Genomic DNA, 18,386 nt, shown 5'->3' on the forward strand with positions numbered 1-18,386 from the left:
GATCTTTGTTTCTATATCTCATCAGCATGATGATTCCTCCAACTGCACATTGTTTTTACCATTTGTTTGGAAATTCTGGTGCATAAGGAAGGGCCCCACCTACTGGTTCACAAACACCACTTGAGGAAGCATCTTGATCTTTCATGAAAATCTACCATGCAATTACTGACCGGGAGCCGCCTTCCTTACTGCCAGAAGGCTGACGAGATCAGGCTAGGCAGTTATGCTCTGACCAAAGCTCTGAGATTCCATTTTCCGTGAACAAGCAAGCAAAATTACTCTGAAGTTCAATTAAACGTACCACACAGCTAACGATCTAATTGATCAAATTCAGGAATTCCCACTGTCAAGAGTAAGTGGGAATTTGACTAGTTCCTTTAATTAAATGTGTCGGTGAAGAAAGTGAGCATTTTGATCTACGTCTTTGTTCTTAAATTATATTCTGTGGGTGTACCCCTCAAGACACGAGGTACAAGCTAACTCGGCTCCTAAGACTTGATTAGATAGGAACCCAAGGTGGATTTAAAAAAAAAAGTAAAAACGAAACACCGATTGATGTTATAAACTAGCCGGCATCACAGTGAGCTACTTCCCAAGTCCTTTAATTAATCGCTGGAGTCACTAGTTTCCACTTGTAATAAAGCACTTTGATTTTCATTTCAAAAAAACAGGAGGGAAATTACTCTTTGGCGCACAGACTTTGATGTTATCGGTCCCAGAGACCCAGATGACTTTATGTACCAATTAAAAGTTCCCCCCAGACAGTTCTGAGGATTCATACATAAGCATGATGGAGAGAAACTATTTGTTAAAACACAAACCTGCGCGAGAAGTGCTGCTGAAAATATTAGCAGGCTTAAAGACGGCATGGCAGCACAAATGACCAATTCAGGTGCTGGCTCTTGGGAAAACCAGGTTTCTTCTGTTTGTGAAGACGGAGGGGGCAATATGGTTGCCAACTGTCTCATTTTTTTTTCAACCAAAAATCTCTGCCCCCTATGGCATCTGCAGGGGACTCATATTTCAAAGTGTCAGACATCACCTTCTGTACGTCCCTGTGCAAGCACAGACAATTAATACGTTCAACTCTAACAAGCTGGTTACGCCAACTCCGGCACTGCCTTTGCACTGCTAGGATTTACATCCAGCTCAACCTTGCCGGGGACTAATTTCAACACGGCGCAATTGGGGCGTTACGCTTGAAGTCCACGGGGAGAATTTGAGCTTCAGAAAAGCATAATGAGTGCGAAGCCAGAAACATCGAGCACTTACTTCTGTCCCAACAGAAATAAAAAAAAGATATATATACAAGAGACCTCTGTTGCTACAGAAATCTGTGGACGGAATCAATTTTAAGCTTCAGATGTGTATGGACTGCCAGTTAAACTAAATTTGTTCTGTGCCATAAAATAGGACAAGGAGATGGCTGGTGCAACAGGGCAATAACTGTGTTGTACCTAGCTTAGGAAGGTATTTGTACAGTCTGAAGAAAATTTCCAATGATAAGAACATTTCCAATGAAGTTACTGCACTGTGATTCCAGGAGTAAAAATCCAGTCATACTCATAAGAACATAACATTTGCTAATGAAGAGGAGGCCATTCCACCCATCTCTCTTGCCGGAAACTGTCTTTACAGTAGAGAGAGGGGGGAAAGGGCAGAGGAACGGCTTAGCTGTGCTCCGACCGTAGACTGTCCCGTGTTTCGAAAACGCAGTGTGGGCCACCCTAGTGGTGCCGACGTACCTTCCTGATGAGGACCACGATGCCTTGCTCCAAACTCGGCAGCTTGTCGGACACCCACTTGGTTTTGTTCAGGAGGGTGTCGGGGGCGTCGTCGTAGCGATCCAGGGTGGTCTGCAGGTAGACCAGGGGCTCCATCCAGGACTGAACCAGCATCAGCACCGAGTGCAGGAGCCACTTGTCCTGGACAGGCAGGGGAACACGAACCCAGGGAGGTCAGGCGGCAGGGGGACGATGTGCGACAGATGTGTGACAGATGTGCGACGGGCGCAGCCCTGCTCCTGCTGGGATTCGAGCGCAGTCGCTCATGGGCTCAGAGCCACGCAGCGCCGGTCCCTAGACACTAACGCGTCTTTCAATGATTTTCAAGGGGGTGACGTCAATTCTGGAGCAGGGCTTTATAGCGCTGTTGCATTTCCTGGGTCTCACACAGCCAAGTCAGCACAAGACTCTTATTACAGCGCACCTGCAGACTGGGATCTGCACAGACACGCAGTGCTGGACAGATGGTTTCCTGCTGCAGTGAACCGGAGCATGCGCCAATTTAATTAAACGAGGCACCTGTCCGGCCACGAGTGAAGGGAAGAAAATGTTTTCATTTTAGAAAAAAGAAACTGCTGTGCCAGTTTAGCGCTCGCACTCTTGAGGAAAGGCCGGTCCAGCTTATCAAAGACAGACATCATGGAGCTGGAGTAGCTCCCACGGTTTTCCGCGAATACTGAGCTAGCTTGAACACGAAACCACTTGATGAAAAAGTTTCCCTTGTTGCGTAATGAAATATTCTTAAAGTTATTTACAAACTGCTCTTTGAAACACTGTCAAATTGCCCAATGATCTAAGCACTTTGAACAGATTTAAGAGGTAACTGTGCTTCACTTTCATTTAGTCTATCTGACTTTCAAAATAGTCTATATATTGTTTACAATAGGAATATTAGAACTGGCAAAATGTTATGAGAACTCCCAAGCTGAACAGTTTCATGGGTCACAGGCAAAATTCATCCCTGCGTAGAAGGAAGTAGCTCCCGTTCAATTTCCTCTAATTTCCCTTACAGCAATCCCCAAACCCAGTCCAAACCCAGCTGTCCCACAAGTAACGAAACACTCGCATGTGAATCTCATCCAAAACACCCCTCTACATTTTTAAGCATTTGTCGTTTCGACAGCTGCGACAATGCTCAGCTTTTTACGGAGAGCAAGCTGTGAGCAGAGCGCAGACCAGGATGCTTTGATAAACAATCTCGCTTGCATCTCGAACACAGCAGAAGACCGTTTCAATTCCCATCTGCTCACCGAGATCTGCTGGATTTCACTTTTCGAACCGGGGATGGGGAATGCCTTCGTAACGCACGAGCTGCTGCCTCGAATCTTCTGGGAGTGCATCGTAAAGGGCACAAACATTTCTTCCTGGAATACAAAAAACACCCCAAAAAGGGGAAAGAAGAACATAATGACTGATACTGTTTCCATTCTAGCCTTCCAATGCCATTTACTGTACAATCATGCAAAAGTAACCTTGTAATCTATCCATTTCAAAGTCTTCTATGGTATTCTGATCAACTGATATACCTTTCTTGTTACAAACTCAAAACTCGAGGCTTTTGTAGGCTTTCAACTTTTTCCTTTTTTTTATTATTCTGGATGAAGCCATATGAAGCCACAGACATCTGTAGATTTTTCCTGCTCTGCACATGTTTTAAGAACTTGGGACGTTTCACTAATTGTCTCTTGTGTTATTGAGCATTTTACTGCCAATTTCGAGAGCTTGGATCTGACACTTCACTTGCAGGCTATGTGATAGCTGAGATTTGAATACACACAATTTGCCTGATTAATCATTAGATAAAACTCAGATTAATTTTGCTTGGTAACAAACTGCATGCAAATCAGGAGCAAAATGAAGTTTGTAAACGCACGGGCACCTCAATCAAATGTTACAATGCCCTTTTTTTTTCCCCCAAATGAGACGTGCAATCATTGTCATTATTCTTTCAGGGGATAGACCTCTTCAATCTCTTTGAAGAAGCTAAATCTAAGAAATACAAAAAAAACAGACTGCTTTAAACAAGAAGCTGTTTATCTCAGTCACCAGTAAGAATCTGCTGGCACGAAACACAGGGCGCAGGCGGTGCACCGACCGGTCCTGACTGCACTGAGTCTACTCACAAACAGCGTGCAGGACTCCTCGGAGACGCGGTAGATGAGCTCGGCGTGCTGGATGACCCGGTCCAGCAGCTTCTCCAGGGAGATGGAGGAGCAGCGGCTGATGCTGCCCTGCTCGTCCTTACAGTCCAGGGGGTAGCCCAGTGCTCCCCAGGCCGGCCAAAGGAGGATCGCCCAGACGCAGCCCTGCAAAACTGAGAGCACACACACAGGGGGGTAGGCCTGAGGTCACCCGCCGCACAACACGCCCTAGAGGAGCCCTCTTCTTCAGGGCTCCTTGTGCTCAAGGGCTTGGCTTAAAGCAGCCCAGACACACGGAAGTCAATACTCCTGCTAAGGTGTTTCATGCGTTCCTTTCCCAGATGTATGATCACACCTGAATCAACAAATCTAACTTTCTGCAGAATGAATTAGACAAGGAAGAGGACAGCATGCTGTAAAAGCAAAGCACCGCATTTTAATTAAATGTAATTAAGCTCATTAAATGTAACAGGTTATGCCCATGAAGCTTTGAAAAATAATGTTTTATTTAAAACAGTTTATTACACTGCTGCATGGCGCTCCAAATTCCAGAGTGCATCTTGGGTACTACAGCGCTACAAGAAAAGGCAAGAGCCGGAAGACTAAGGACACCACAGGCATCTGCCTTGTATTTCCTCTGCAGTCCTTTAGTGCTGTCGCAACAAGTACACAACTACCATTTTCATCTGGTGGCAAGGCAGTCGGGAGTTAACAACGGCTTCTGCACAGCTCTTCCTTATCAAACGAGCGGAAAGATCCGCGCGCTGCCCATAATCACATCGTCACAAAAGCAACCGGGTGAAAAGCTGGGAAAAAAGAATCTAGTTGGTACAACTTGAAAGAAAGTTGTTGTAGAGAAACAAGTTAACCTGCAGCGTCTGCGGAAATCCGAATGCCCTTAATTTACCAGAGATGCAAGTTCGGCTTGTCTAGCGCAGAGATAAAAAACATTTTTTTTTCTGTTAAAAGCCCTGAGGTTACTTACCTACACAAACAGACATATCTTTCACCTTCTGCATTCTGCTAGAGAGGAGGCCAGGCAATTCGAATCTTCCTGCTTACCTTCTGCCTGGTAGCCAAGGCCGTCTTATATATGTCCACTATCTCATGACTTGAGTCAAGAGACTCCCCTTAAAGCCTTGCAAAATGTAAAGGCCATGGTAAGATGATATGTGCGGACACAATTTTGTCTGTGTTTTTTGTTATGCAGAAAAAAAATGTATTTTCCTTAACACCAGCTGGCTAATAGACTGTAGAAAGATATCAGGTATCCGAGTGATGGATTTGACCAAGCTTGGATTAGCCAAGTACCTGAATGTATTATTCCGAAAATGACCCGACTCGTATCTGATTCTTTGTTTCAATATAAGCGAGGATAAAAACTGAAATAAAATCATCTTCGCCAAATCTGAAAAAACCTATTTCAGAGGTTTTGAAAATCCAGAACTTTTTTTTTGGGGGGGGGGTTAACTACTTTAATTTAATTTGTTTTAAATTGTTTTGGTGGCTTGATTGTTTATTTCCGTCAGTGCTGCTGTTTTTCAAAGAAGAATTACATCCATTTAATAAATCTGGAGAGTCAACATACTATATACGTCTCCGGGTAACTATAAGCAGTTATACTTTTCTTCTTGCTAGGCCCATGTGTTAGGATAACTCTAAACATGGTTGTGACTTCTGTTTTCCTAAACAGGCATTTAACTATAAAAAACCTTCATGACACTGTTTCTCAGACGCTGATTAAGATATTGATCTCCTCCGCTCAGCCCAGTAGTGTGCGAATCTTGGGGAAAGTTCACTGTTCACATCTAGATCAGAGCTGCTAACTACAGTTACATAACTAACTGATAATTACAGAATGCAAAGGGGAAGCTCAGAGGTTTATACAAGTCAAATGAGTGCACACCGATGGGACGGCGATGCTTAGAAAGGATCGGTTTGTTTCATTCAGTTGTCTACATGGATTCTTAGCAGTAGCCCAGAGAGGATCGTTTCCATCTGATAAAAGACCGACAGGGCTAGAAACGGTGGCTGCTCACAGAGGAATTTTCCTCTAGCCTTCAAAACCCATTTAGCACTCCTCCCCCCATTTCATTGTGTCTAAAGTAAGCATTGACCAATTCCTCTGTCTCGGTTAGTTTTGCCTTTGAAAACGTAAATCAATAAAATTCCCCCCCCCCCCAAAAAAAAACATGCGCAGCCCAGTGACTCGTGTCGCTTTTATTTTAGAGTGTAAAAAAATGTTGAATTGGTGGCCACGTTCATTTTCAAGGGTGACGGGCTGCAACATTAAAATAGAGTACAGGTGTGGGTGGCTGAAAACCTAATTATACTGGAAACACTGCCATCATTTTTTTAAACCAAAGAAACGATGTCCATTAGCACATTCTCATCCAATTAGGAACAGGGCACCGAAATGACATTTTCAGGTCTGCCAATTAAAACTGAACGATTCGGCGTCTGCACTGCACAGAATATGTATTGATCACTCCATTTGTTTTGGTATTTGTGTGGAAAGACAAAACCATGTTCACGCTCTATAAACACTGGATCCCAACACGAGTCTGTTACAGATGCAATTATAGCTTTAAGGTGTCATTAAAGTTTGAATAATTAACAGTTGCACCAAATATCTCAGCAGTATTTTGGATATAGAAGAGCTGATGGCAGGGTGCTGCTACTCAAGTGTTAGTGTTTTCCTAAACATCATAACTGTGGCATGTTTTTTTTTTTTTAAAGTGCCAGTTTTTACACTACTGCCCTCTCACATTCAAAACAATTTCAGACCCCAAAACTGATATATCATGTCCATTCCAGCTCCTACACTGCAGCTGGATATTAAATAAAAGTCATTTCAAACTTCAAAATTAAACATGAGTTTAAATATTGAGAAGCGCGCCTTCCCGTACACAGAAAAAAGGTGAGGGCAGGCGATTTTGTGAATGTCTGCCGCGATAATAGCATCAGTTTATGTGCCTCTCAGATTATGAGAGGCAGAAGAAAAATTGCTTTGTGACACCTTTAGATTTTAATATAAAAGAAAAGAAAGGATATCTTGTAATAGAGGACAGAAATAAACAGAAACAGTACAGCTTGGTGTCTTCACTCAGCCTGAAGGCTGAACAGGGAACTCCACGTGGATTATCAGTATCAGCAGAGACAGAATAACATGTCCTCCAAATCAGAAACACTGCACAGCAAGATCTGATGCCGGATGGTGTTTTATGTCTTGACATGCCAAAGCAATGTTGTACTGAAGGCTCTGAATCCATGCCAATCTGCCTTACCAGGAGTGCCCATCCTCTTATCTCCAGGCACTTTCAGGAGCCGTGTCTAGACAAAAAGGTGATATACACAAGCCAAGTATATGCTGGCTGTGTAGCAGAAAGTGTCCTATTAATTTTATGACTCTATGTTTTTTTGTTTTTTCATGTGTTCTAAGTGTGCCCATTACCTTCACCTTTACAATTAGATTGGTATCGTGACAGCCAGGAACACACTGATCTTAGTATGAAAGGCACACAGTGTTCTCAGCTAGTAGTTGAAATTGAGTTTAGATATTTTTCTGGAGATTTGTGTGAACGTGATGCGCCTGTGTGTTAACTGTCCTGGAAGCTAGAAGTGAATGCATCAAATTTAGGGCAGTACATGTATTTTATAGATACATCTAAAAAAATTTTACATTTTTCTATGACAAGGCAGAATTTGTACAAATGTTGAAGCGTTGCTGCCTACAGAAGATTAGAATATTGTTACCATTTGCCTCTGTCAATGATACTTACAGTATTAAAAAGAGATACATCTAGCTCAACATGAAACCTAAATCTTGATGACGCAGAGCAAGTGACACAGGATGTTCTACACAGAAATTACACTGTTCTTTATTCAAGATCCGCTCAAGAATAAGGAGCAGCAGGCATGGGCAGCCAAGACTTGTTTTTCTTACTGACTACTAAAGTTCTGCCTAGAGAACAGGAGCACAACAGAAGATGAAAATGAGAAGGGTCTGGACAACACTTTCAAGAAAATAAGATTCCCAGAATCAAATGTCATTAACGCCTGGAGTTGTGCCTTTGTCAGTTTTAATAATTTTATAGAAGAGTCATCTCTATAAAGGAATAGTGATTGATAGATGCTTTATTGATCAGTTGAGGAAAACTGCAGAATGCACATTGAGGTACGGTCCTTTTCAAAAGCACTGGAGTATAATGCAGAATCTACAGATCTTAGAATAAGAGATGCCCAATTCACCATTGCGTTCATCAGGCTTCCAGTCAGTGTAGAAAGACAGGACAAGATACAGAAGTACTTCAAAAGACCGGAGGACTTTTATCTCAAGATAATTCAGGATGCTGATCTCCTTAGCTGATGGAACAACAGATTGGGAATAAAAAGAAAGGTGCAAGGTGCTATTGACTGGACTCCACAGCCCTTCTGTCTTGCGATAGGGACCAAAGGCGCTACGGTGTCGAGTGTGGCCTTTCCACAGAGACGGCCTACTACACATGTTCCACACACTGCAGCAACACCCTGCGGCAGCCCAGCATGAGACTTTGAGGGAGATTCTCGAAGGGATTCAGCATATCATTCGGTCCCATTGCATAGTCAAGCGGCGATGCCTTCAATTGCAGGGGCTGGGAGTGTTGTGGCATGAACCTGAGTTAATGTGTCTGAAGTGCCGGATCCTTCTTCGTGACAAATAAAGTGTGCACGAGGATGCGCATCGACTTCCCAGAGGAGCCTGCTGCCAGAATACACACATGAATATTTAACAGGGGGAATTTAGGCCAATTATTTGCAATGTGCATCCTCCCTGTGGCTGATTGGCATTCTCAATAATCAAGTTTGGAGGGCTGGGCACTGCCGCCGTCACGTGGTTATTAGTCTGAAATGGCCAAGTGGAACGGCGGCAACAACAGCCTGCTGCCAAAACGGTGTTTAACACAAAATGCCCTTTTCGCTCTTTGGCTGCTGGGTGGAATGAAGATCAGCACTGAAGTGCACCTCTCTGTGTTGTTTTCCAAACAAACCAGCTCCTCTAATCCCTTAGCAATTAATTACCAGCAGCATCAGTTAAGGTGAGACGTCCTGAAATATCGAGAGACTGTGGCATCACCATTTAGTAATTAAAAAAAAAAAGATGTTCTACACCCTGCAGCAAGTACTAGGACTGTGTCTGCGTTTGGATTTACATGCAATCCTTGAAGAGGGACTTGCTTTTCTCATAAAGGTATCTAAAGGGCAACTGTAGAGACATTGGCCTCTAACACCATTGCGGTTCAAGCAGAATGAAACAATGATTGAAGATGCTCGCGCGGGGTAGATACGTACATAAAACCAGCAGACAAAATCCGCAAAAATCTTGAATCCCCTTCTAAAAATCTGGCCACTTTCATGCAGGAAAAAGGTCCCCACTTTTTAGGACTTATTCATTAATTTGCCGGAAAATAAAACATAAACGTTCTCTCTTAAAAGTATTTCTCCCCCTCTGGCACATTATCTCAGAATCCCCCTTTGTAAAACTCTTTGAGATGATGGGCTTTGGTTCAGTTAGGAAAAACGAAATACCCTGCGATCTGCAGCAATTAACTCAATTAATCTGGGCCAGATACAATCAGCCGGTTATTACTAATAACTAACCAGTACTTTAAATGCAATGTATGTTTTACATTTATTTTTAATCTTGTACAGCATTTAAAAACAGGAAAGAAGAAATCTTTATTAGATCAACAGGAGCGATGGCTTGGGGTTTTCTCTAACTATCTTGTTTATTCATGTGAATGCTAAAACACTAAAAATTTGCAATTTGATTTTTTAATGAGAGGTTTATTAAGCAAAAAGAGTAAGTACATTTTGTGTTGTTTAATCCACATGCCTGTGGCACCAGTTGTGTGAAAAATACACATTTGTATAATTATGCCTCTATTTATGACTGTTGCAATTAAGTTGACATAGTTTTTTAAGAGAAGTAAAAGAAACAAACAATTAATTTTTTATGCTTTCAAAGAATGCAGCGTATTCATAAAATATTATTAGTACAGATCAGAGCTCAGAGGAATGGTATGAGAAACTACTAAAAATATCAAACTGCCTTACAACAAATAGTGTACAACAGACAAAAGGTCCATTACAGAAAACACAAACTGCATCCTGACACAGATATCACTTCAGTTTAAGTTCCAGTAATGCATAATAATGTTCTATTTTCCGTGAAGGTGCCTTCAGGTATTGCATTTAAAAACACCCCAAATTAAAACTGCCAGTCTTTTCGTTGTGCTCTCGTACTGTGGAAGGATGATGGGTTGCAGACTTTCCCCAGAATCACACAGATGTTAAAGCCAGCCGCCATTGTTCACACCACAGTTGCCCATGAGACCATAGGAGGGGTGACACCCTACTCACTAGCAATGTGGCAGGTTCAAGGGAGCCCCTCCAATCACACAGGTTCCCAGAGGTAGCCAGCACCACACCTGGAGGAGCCAGACCGACAATGCACTATGGGAACCCCAGTCAAAGTGGACTAATTGCACAACCCAGTTGAGAATGAGAAACATCTGAAAGATGCCATAAAACAGCAGCCCACCACCAAATAATCAAAGCTTCACAGAACGGCACTGCTTCATGCTCAGCAGCTAGACAAGGAAACGTCTCCTCCTCGTGCTATACTGTGTCATCACTGATCTAGGAACAGGCGTGGGTAACTTTCCAAGTGCTGTGACTAAGTTTCTCTACTCAGCTATCAAAGTGTGTTGGGTCGCACAGCAGATGACAGTTCTGGGGTAAAGATGCATTACTGCTTTGCCTCGGGCTTAATTAAGCTCTTCATGATAGGATGCAGAATTCTCCCCTCAAGCAAAATTATTGTTAACAGGATGAGTTTCAGCATGTCCTTCCATTTGAAGTCCATGACGTTAACTCTTTACGCTTCTCCGCCGCTTCAGTCAGAGCTTAAAAAAAGAAGTTGAAACAACTGTGCATTATTAAATGCAACCCTAACAAAAAGAGGAGAAGAGGGGAAGTGACTGTATTTAGTATAGTGAGCAACCAAATACATTTACCTCTTCAGACTTGACCAAATTCACAAGGTTTCGGGAAAACTACAAAATATTTTTTGTAACTGGTGCACTAACCAGTTATTGAACAGAAATGACAAAGGCAAATTTATTATGCTGTTTGACATTTGTCGTCAACAGGGCTGATCATCAGGAGACCTACTGTGGAAGTCCCAGAAGTCCCAGGAGCATGCAAGGCCACTGCAGGATCCACTACAAGTTCGCATCTGTGGAACAATGTTTGCACCAGGTTGGAGATGCAGTCTTGTGGCCCCACGGGACAGGGCCCTATTTCTCTCATGTAGCCTGGACAAGCGTTTGCCTGTTCACTGGTCTCTGAGCCAGCGATGCCACACCTCATCCCCTCTCTCACCATACAAATGTTCGATGGGGCTAAAATTTCAGACGAGATTCTCAACTCGCAAGCAAAAGAAGGTTCCAGAACCTGATCCAACATGGTGCAAGTCAGACTGCTGTAGAGTAGACACTCCAGCCCAGATCTTCACACTTGCACCTCCGCTTCAATCGGGACCAAGGGACTCTTGTCTTCCAGATTGTGGTCTGTTATTGGTGGCTATAATGTCTTTTGAGTTTAGACATTCCTGGCTGTGAACACCTGAGCTGGTGCCGCCCCGGTAACAGAGCACTGACTTCATCCAGCCTCCCATATATCGATGGCACACAAGCACGGTTCTTCTGACCAGGGCATATTGGATCCTTTCTGCTGCTTTTCGTTTTTTGATTTTCACCAAGCTGGATCATCCACAGGTTCAAACAGCTCACTCACCTGTGCCCGATCGGCAGTCTCACTAACGTGAGGATTTACTGTTTCTGCCCAGCTGGTTACGTGAGTGCATCACGATCAGCCATGAACGATCAATTAATCATGCCCGCAACGCGATTGTCCCCTATCTGTCAACTCTATTTTCCTAAAAAGAAAAATGCATCAATAGAGTGATATGTTTCTTTTGATCTTCTGTAAATTATTTAGCTATACAGAATACACACATTATTTAAAAGGAAAACAACAAAGCTAAAATAATGTTCTATTTAAGCTTTCTACTTTATATGCCAGGCACAATGCCGCTTCTATGGCTGACAAGATTAAAGAGATTGAACCTTCTACATTGTGCTTTTTCTTGGTTTTTGAACATGCCTGACGTGTGACATATCCTCAGCTGTGGGCTCTCTTGCCCTCGACATTTCTATAGAAAGCGTGTTGCTGAGAAAACGGCAATAGTTTCAAAATCCAAAACATGCAACCTCTGTGGTGCCTGTTAAATATATCACCTTAAAATCCTTGCTTAACAGCAGGATTCACAGATATTTCCAACAATTCCATTCCACACTTCAGCAAAGGAAGTCCCAAATATTGTCAGATATTTTCTACTGCTTACAAGACTCCACATGGTGCTACATTTAGTCTCTGAGCAGAAGTGCTTAATACGCTGTCAACTGATTATTAGACTTCAGAATCCACTAAAGTTTTCATCCGTCTCCAACTTGCACGTCGGACTTGTTTAATTTTTCCTCTGGACAGTACAGCCTGATTCACCTACTCCTTCCCATATAACATGTTGGTCGGTGGGCTCAGGTGTAAATCTCAGAGAGGCACTCTGAAAACCAGCCCCAGCAGAGGTACTTTACGGTAGTAAAGAAGTACGTTATGAATAAGCAGTTGAGTTCTAGAGTGTCTTAAAGCTCCCTACCCTATATCAGCTGTTGACCTTTCACTTAACACTTGAGACGGGCGGCCTTCAGACTCCTTCATGTTTAACAATTCATCACAGCCTGCCCCAGATCAGCGTTTTCCATTAGTCATTTTCTCAGAAAGCCCGAGAGATCACAAAACCCAGGTCCACACTTTCTAACTTCATCCAAAATGCTACGGTACACGTAAGCAATTGGCGCTGCAAGCGAGCGAAGCAGCACGATCGTGTTTCGGGCACGGCGCTCTGCGTCCACGCTCTGACCTGAAAAGCTCGTGAACAGAAGAAGGCAGTCTACTAGGTGTTTTTACTTACTTCGTTTTTCTCTCTAAAAGTGTGTCTTTAATGGGTTTTAGTTCTGTCACAGAGCATCAAATTCACCAACGGATGCATACAAGGGGAGAGGAACGCTGTTCTGTATTTAAAAGCATGGTCATAGTATGGTAGTCCTATAGTGAGCACATCTGAAAATTAACATAATTAACATATAAATGTACAGTCTCTCCCTTCTCTCCTTTCTTGCTTGAAATTGAATACGACAGATGGCTTAATGCACAATGACACAGTACACCTTATTTATTTCAATGAGTCAGTTCTTTAGAAAGCTCCTTGTTTCCCTCAAGGACTGGTTATGAGCATGTCAAAGGGAATTAAGGCACACACACACACACACACACAACTTGGTTTGATATCTGTGCTGCTCTGGGACAGTCCAAACATGAGCACTTCATACTGACAGTGACCAGCCTCTCTGATCAGTCCTTGTTGACTCCTGTGATGCTGAGGATTAGCGGGCCTCTTTAACGTTCCCAATTGGATTCCTCCACGGATCCGCGGATGTCAAGAGCAAACACATGAATATTGATGTGATTACCCAGCTCAGATGTGGGTACGATCCGTGTACAACTCTGGGATAATGCAGTGCATCTCATTCAAATTAGCTTTCCCCATGCATCTTTGATGTCCCATAAGGGAGAGACTGTTTAGTGAGCATATTTCAAATAACAAAGACCCATTCAAGTAAATGGAAGGCAAGATGTTCACTTGGGACACATTAGAGGTTGTTTAAATTAAACCATTTCTCATTTTTTTCAAGTAATCCTCAATAGGGTCGTTAATAAATCTACATGCTGGACATGTAAGTGCCTCTGGAGAGATCACCTGTCCCATGTCCACACTCCCAGCTGACAGCCCACTGAAGTTCAGCAGGTGTGAGCCTGGTCAGTACCTGGATGGGAGACCTCCGGGGAAAACTAAGGTTGCTGCTGGAAGAGGTGTTAGTGGGGCCAGTAGGGGGCGCTCACCCTGTGGTGTAAAAAAGATGCCGTACTTTAGATGAAAGGTAAAACCGAGGTCCTGACTGTCCCATGTCATTAAAAATCCCAGGGCCTTTCTTAAAAAGAGTAGGGGTGTTATCCCGGTATCCTAGCTAAAATTTCCCCAGGCTTTTATCAATCATGGCCTCTGAATAACCTCATCTACTGTATGAATTGGCTTCATCAGTCTGGTATCCCCACCGACAGCTGATTTGTGGGGAGAGTACTGGCGCGCTTTGGCTGCCGTTGCATCATCCAAAAGGGTGGGTGCAAAACATTAGTAGTAGTAGTAGTTTATTATATGTGCACCGCTGATCCATCCATTTTCAGCAGTCCAACTTGACGGACATTGAGCATACTGCAGGACCCAATCCATCACAGGCACATACACATGAATGGGGGCGCACTAAGAGAAAACCCAAACCGACCAGGAAGAGAACACGCAAACTCCACATAGACTGGAACCCTTGGTTTGAACTGAGAGCTAACGCCACACCACCCTGTTGCCCGCCTGCCACTTAAAGCAGATTTATAATTCAGTTCAATGTGTTTGCGCAATAAAGGGCGAGCGTTAGTCACTGTGAGTGCCTGATGAAAGACACAAACCTGGCTCGTATGTCATAAGAAAGGTCAATCCAAAGGAGCCACATGATACATCTTCTCACCTTCACATTAATCATGAGGGCAGTTTCACAGAAACCCTTCACACAGTCTAAACAATCACACAGTCCTGGACAGTCACTAAGATCACCAGCGCTTTAGTGTTTAACTTGGATTTTAAAAATTATTTTAAAGGAACTATTTCTCTTGTAATGAGTGTGCTGTCAAGATTATTGCAATGATTCAAGGTGAAAAGAAAATGAACATTTAGTGCAGCCAAAGTACATAGAAACAGCTGCATCACTGTTGTAATTCTACATGTTGTGTCTCTATCAAAAGAAGTCATCTTTCCAGTTGCAAGTGTGCTGGGGCATTGATTATCATGTAACGTTTCAAGAGAGCTCTCAGCCTGTTTGTTGCATTGACACTTTATTCAAACAGAAAAGCATCATTCGGAATCAGTAATACAATTCAGTGGCTCTTTGAGCCCTCAGCAGAGATGTAATTTACCAGACACATCACAGTCTCTGTAATGAAATGAACTGAATATGAAAATGTAAAAAAAAAAGAAATAACCGGGCAGAAGTAAATATGTTGTAATTTTCATTTCAGGAGGGTGAAAGGAAAAAAAAAACACGCAAAAGCCAGTACTCAACTTTTTTCAGGGCGGGGGTGACAAGCGCAGTTCTCAGAGCACTGAAAATCATCCAGCCTTTTCTAGAAAGAAGTCAGGGTATCGGCTTCAACAAAATGGCCGGGCAAAAGGAGAGCCTCCTGTTCTAGTTTTTAAATGCCCTTCCAGGTGCATTTTCACCATGATTTCTACCTGTGCCCCCGGTTCGAGTTTCTCTCAATTGAAACACTGGGTTATTAGGCATGTGGTAGTGCACAGTGTCTCTTTAAGAGCGTTGAAAGAACTTTATTGATAGTGTTTGGAACAGTGACCCAGGGCAGTGCTGGGGGACAGTGCAAAGCGTGTAACCTCTGTGTCCCTCGCATTTATTAGGAGGACTGTGGCACAGGGCATAAAGAAAAACATTCAATTAGAGCGTCAGTCATGCTTAGCCATTCAGACCTAACCTCGGGGACTGACATTCAAAGCAAAATAAATGGCAAGATTAACGAAAGAAATACATCATTTGCAATAAAAAGGTCAGATGAAAACACCAAGAAGAAGAGGCAAAAAAATATTTCAGTTGCATTCCAAGCAGCACACAAAACCAGGTTTTTGTAAATGTGTATATTTCAGGAGGCCTCCTTGGAACAGACAACAAGTCATCTGTAACTGATGGTAATAGTGAAAATCCGAAAAACTTCAGATGCATTATTCTGCCATTTTTGATAACTGATCTGTCTCCTCAATGTCCCACATGTAAAATCCACCTGTTGCCTCACATAAAAAAGATGTCAAATTCTGACAATCAGCAGCAAAACTGATTTACTGCAGCTGACACGCATACACGTAAGGCTTTCAGGTGTGTTCACGCTCCTGTATTTTCGCAGCTCGAGGACTTCACATACCTTGTTAAGGGTCAATTTTAAGTACCCTGATTGAAATACAGGCTTACACGTTAAAGCTCTTAAAACCCAGCAACCTGATTTTGTAACACACGTGTCGCTGTGTGACGAAAGATGTAAATTAAGCCATGCTGTCACACAGAGAACAGACAGGCCTTTTCTGAGGATAAAAGTACGAGTCGATAAGCGCGTTGTTACCAACACAATGGTGACACCTTATTCGATGTGAATGATAAAACGATGCCACCCTCTCATGGCTTTCAATTAGTATTCTTTAAAAATCAGTCTTTTCCTGACGTACTTTGATGTTGCTCGGTAATGCCGATTAAAAAAACAATAATAATAATGTTTCTTTATCAGCCCTATACAATTTCTTGCATTAGGAATTCGTCTTTTTCGCATACCCCAGCTTTTCTCCATGGAGACACAGACACACAGACAGGGAGAGAAGCTTGGGGTCAGCCATTGTACGGCGTCCCTGGAGCAGCTGGGGTTAAGGGCCTTGCTCAGGGGCCCAACGGAGTAGGATTCCTCTGCCGGCCGCGGGATTTGAACCGGCAACCTTCCAGCCACAGGCACAGATCCTGAGCCACAGAGCCACCTCTCCACCTCTCAACACTATACTGAAAAGTCCAGGCAGTCATTCTACTGGGTGATTCTTTTATTAACGGCGTCATGCCAGGGGTTAAAGGCTTTGCTGTTTCGGTTATACAGTAGCTGTAAATATCATGTGCATTTATTACAGTGGGGGAGGGGCGTGTGTGTGGCTGGACTACACATATTTTCGCCATTGATCTTGGTCTTCCAGGGGAACTACTGTGCATTCATTCACATTCCAGTCCAGCTTCGACAGAAACACTCCTGTGTGTTCACAGCCCAAGACGGGGTGACGTATGACAGCTTTCGAGCGTATCTAAAGCTCGCGCTCCACGACACCACGAGAGCCCGCTGCTCTCCTGAGACAGAAACCAGGATGGACACAGATCAGCGTCACGATGAAGATGATCGCAGACGAGAAAGCATCTGGAAATGCTTTCTCAGAATAACGACGAATAACAGAATACAGAATAACGACGAGGCAAATGGGCAGGCTAAACCCCCAGTCCCACTTAGAGGATGAGCGCGCCTACTCCCAGCTGTACCAGTTCTGATTCCAGACTCTGATTGGGGTCTTTGTACTGGAACATCTAATATGATCTCAGTCATTTTCCATCTGTTTCGAGGTTTAACGTGCTCAGGATTGATATAAACTGGGCGTACAGCAGACAGCTTTAGAAACAGAGTGCCATAGTCAGAAATGCCTTTAATCTGGTTGTTACAGTATCTAGGACATTTTCATCTCTGCCTGTTTTACATTATCTGCGCCATCCAACAGCTCGAAGTCGAACAGAACACTTCAGTGGGTAACAATTTACACTGTGGCCCAAATAACACCGAGTCACACACAGATCGTACCCCATGGGTTCTCCTATTCTGTTTGGGGAAAACTGTAATAAAAACTCATGAAAAGAGGCTTCAATACTATAAAGGAAACTCTGTTATTAAGGGAATACTCGAAGATTGCTTCAATCTGATGGAGAGTGCTATTCTCTAGGCGGTCATGAGATGATGGAAAAATAAAATAAATGAGGGCACATTAGAATACTGTACAACAAAATGTCGATTCCATCCTGCCTTACTTTCCTATTCTTTTGGGAAAAGAGTAACATCTGCCATAAGTTAATTATGTATCCATAGATACAGTACACACATATGCATTTTCTGTACTGTATTCCTGCAACCATCACAAACTCTACAGAGTTCGGTTAATGATGGTTAATGATGTCAAAACAGGGAAAATATAAGATATATTTTCTGGTTTATCCTTTAAAGAACAAACGTAATTTCATTTCTTGCAGTGTAAGAAATTTTGATGTCCTCCTGGAGTATGAATTAATCCTAAACACAGCTTTTTGCAGGAGGACTCCTTTCAAGTGAAAGATGCTAGTGACACAAAGCAAAGTCTCCATTGCATAAACTTCCATCTGCACCAAGACACAATCGTCGTTTAAATACATTTAAAAACATAATAATGACAGCTGGCTATTTTTCTGAGCCGTTCTGTTGTGCGAGAGAACACTGCACCAATCACGGTGTAGTAAAACTGACGATTGTGTTGCAAAAGGTTTTGGTCTTGCTGGCTTATGATTTGTGAAGAAAACTGGGCTCTCTCCTCGTCTCTTCACCAAAGTGAGAATTTATGATGCCGTCTTACCACATCTCTGCC

General features: G+C 43.0%; 1 protein-coding gene across 2 annotated transcripts in view; it reads right to left on the reverse strand.

Moving 5' to 3' along the window:
- LOC148641184 (somatolactin-like) overlaps positions 1–4,974 on the reverse strand; it is a 127,348-nt gene extending 122,374 nt beyond the window's left edge. For both annotated transcript variants that reach the window (XR_015930096.1, XM_088619352.1), the window contains exons 1-4: positions 4,911–4,974; positions 3,908–4,098; positions 3,035–3,148; positions 1,746–1,925 (exon numbers count right to left, since the gene is read on the reverse strand). Coding sequence is in view for 1 of the 2 variants with exons in the window: in XM_088619352.1 (XP_088475478.1) it covers positions 1,746–1,925; positions 3,035–3,148; positions 3,908–4,098; positions 4,911–4,944 (519 nt within the window). In the remaining variant the exon portion in view is untranslated. The remainder of the gene's footprint in view (positions 1–1,745; positions 1,926–3,034; positions 3,149–3,907; positions 4,099–4,910) is intronic.
- Positions 4,975–18,386: the final 13,412 nt, after the last annotated feature.

This window comes from Lepisosteus platostomus, chromosome 25, assembly GCF_059453375.1.
Source record: "Lepisosteus platostomus isolate fLepPlt1 chromosome 25, fLepPlt1.hap1, whole genome shotgun sequence".
Taxonomy (NCBI): domain Eukaryota; kingdom Metazoa; phylum Chordata; class Actinopteri; order Semionotiformes; family Lepisosteidae; genus Lepisosteus; species Lepisosteus platostomus.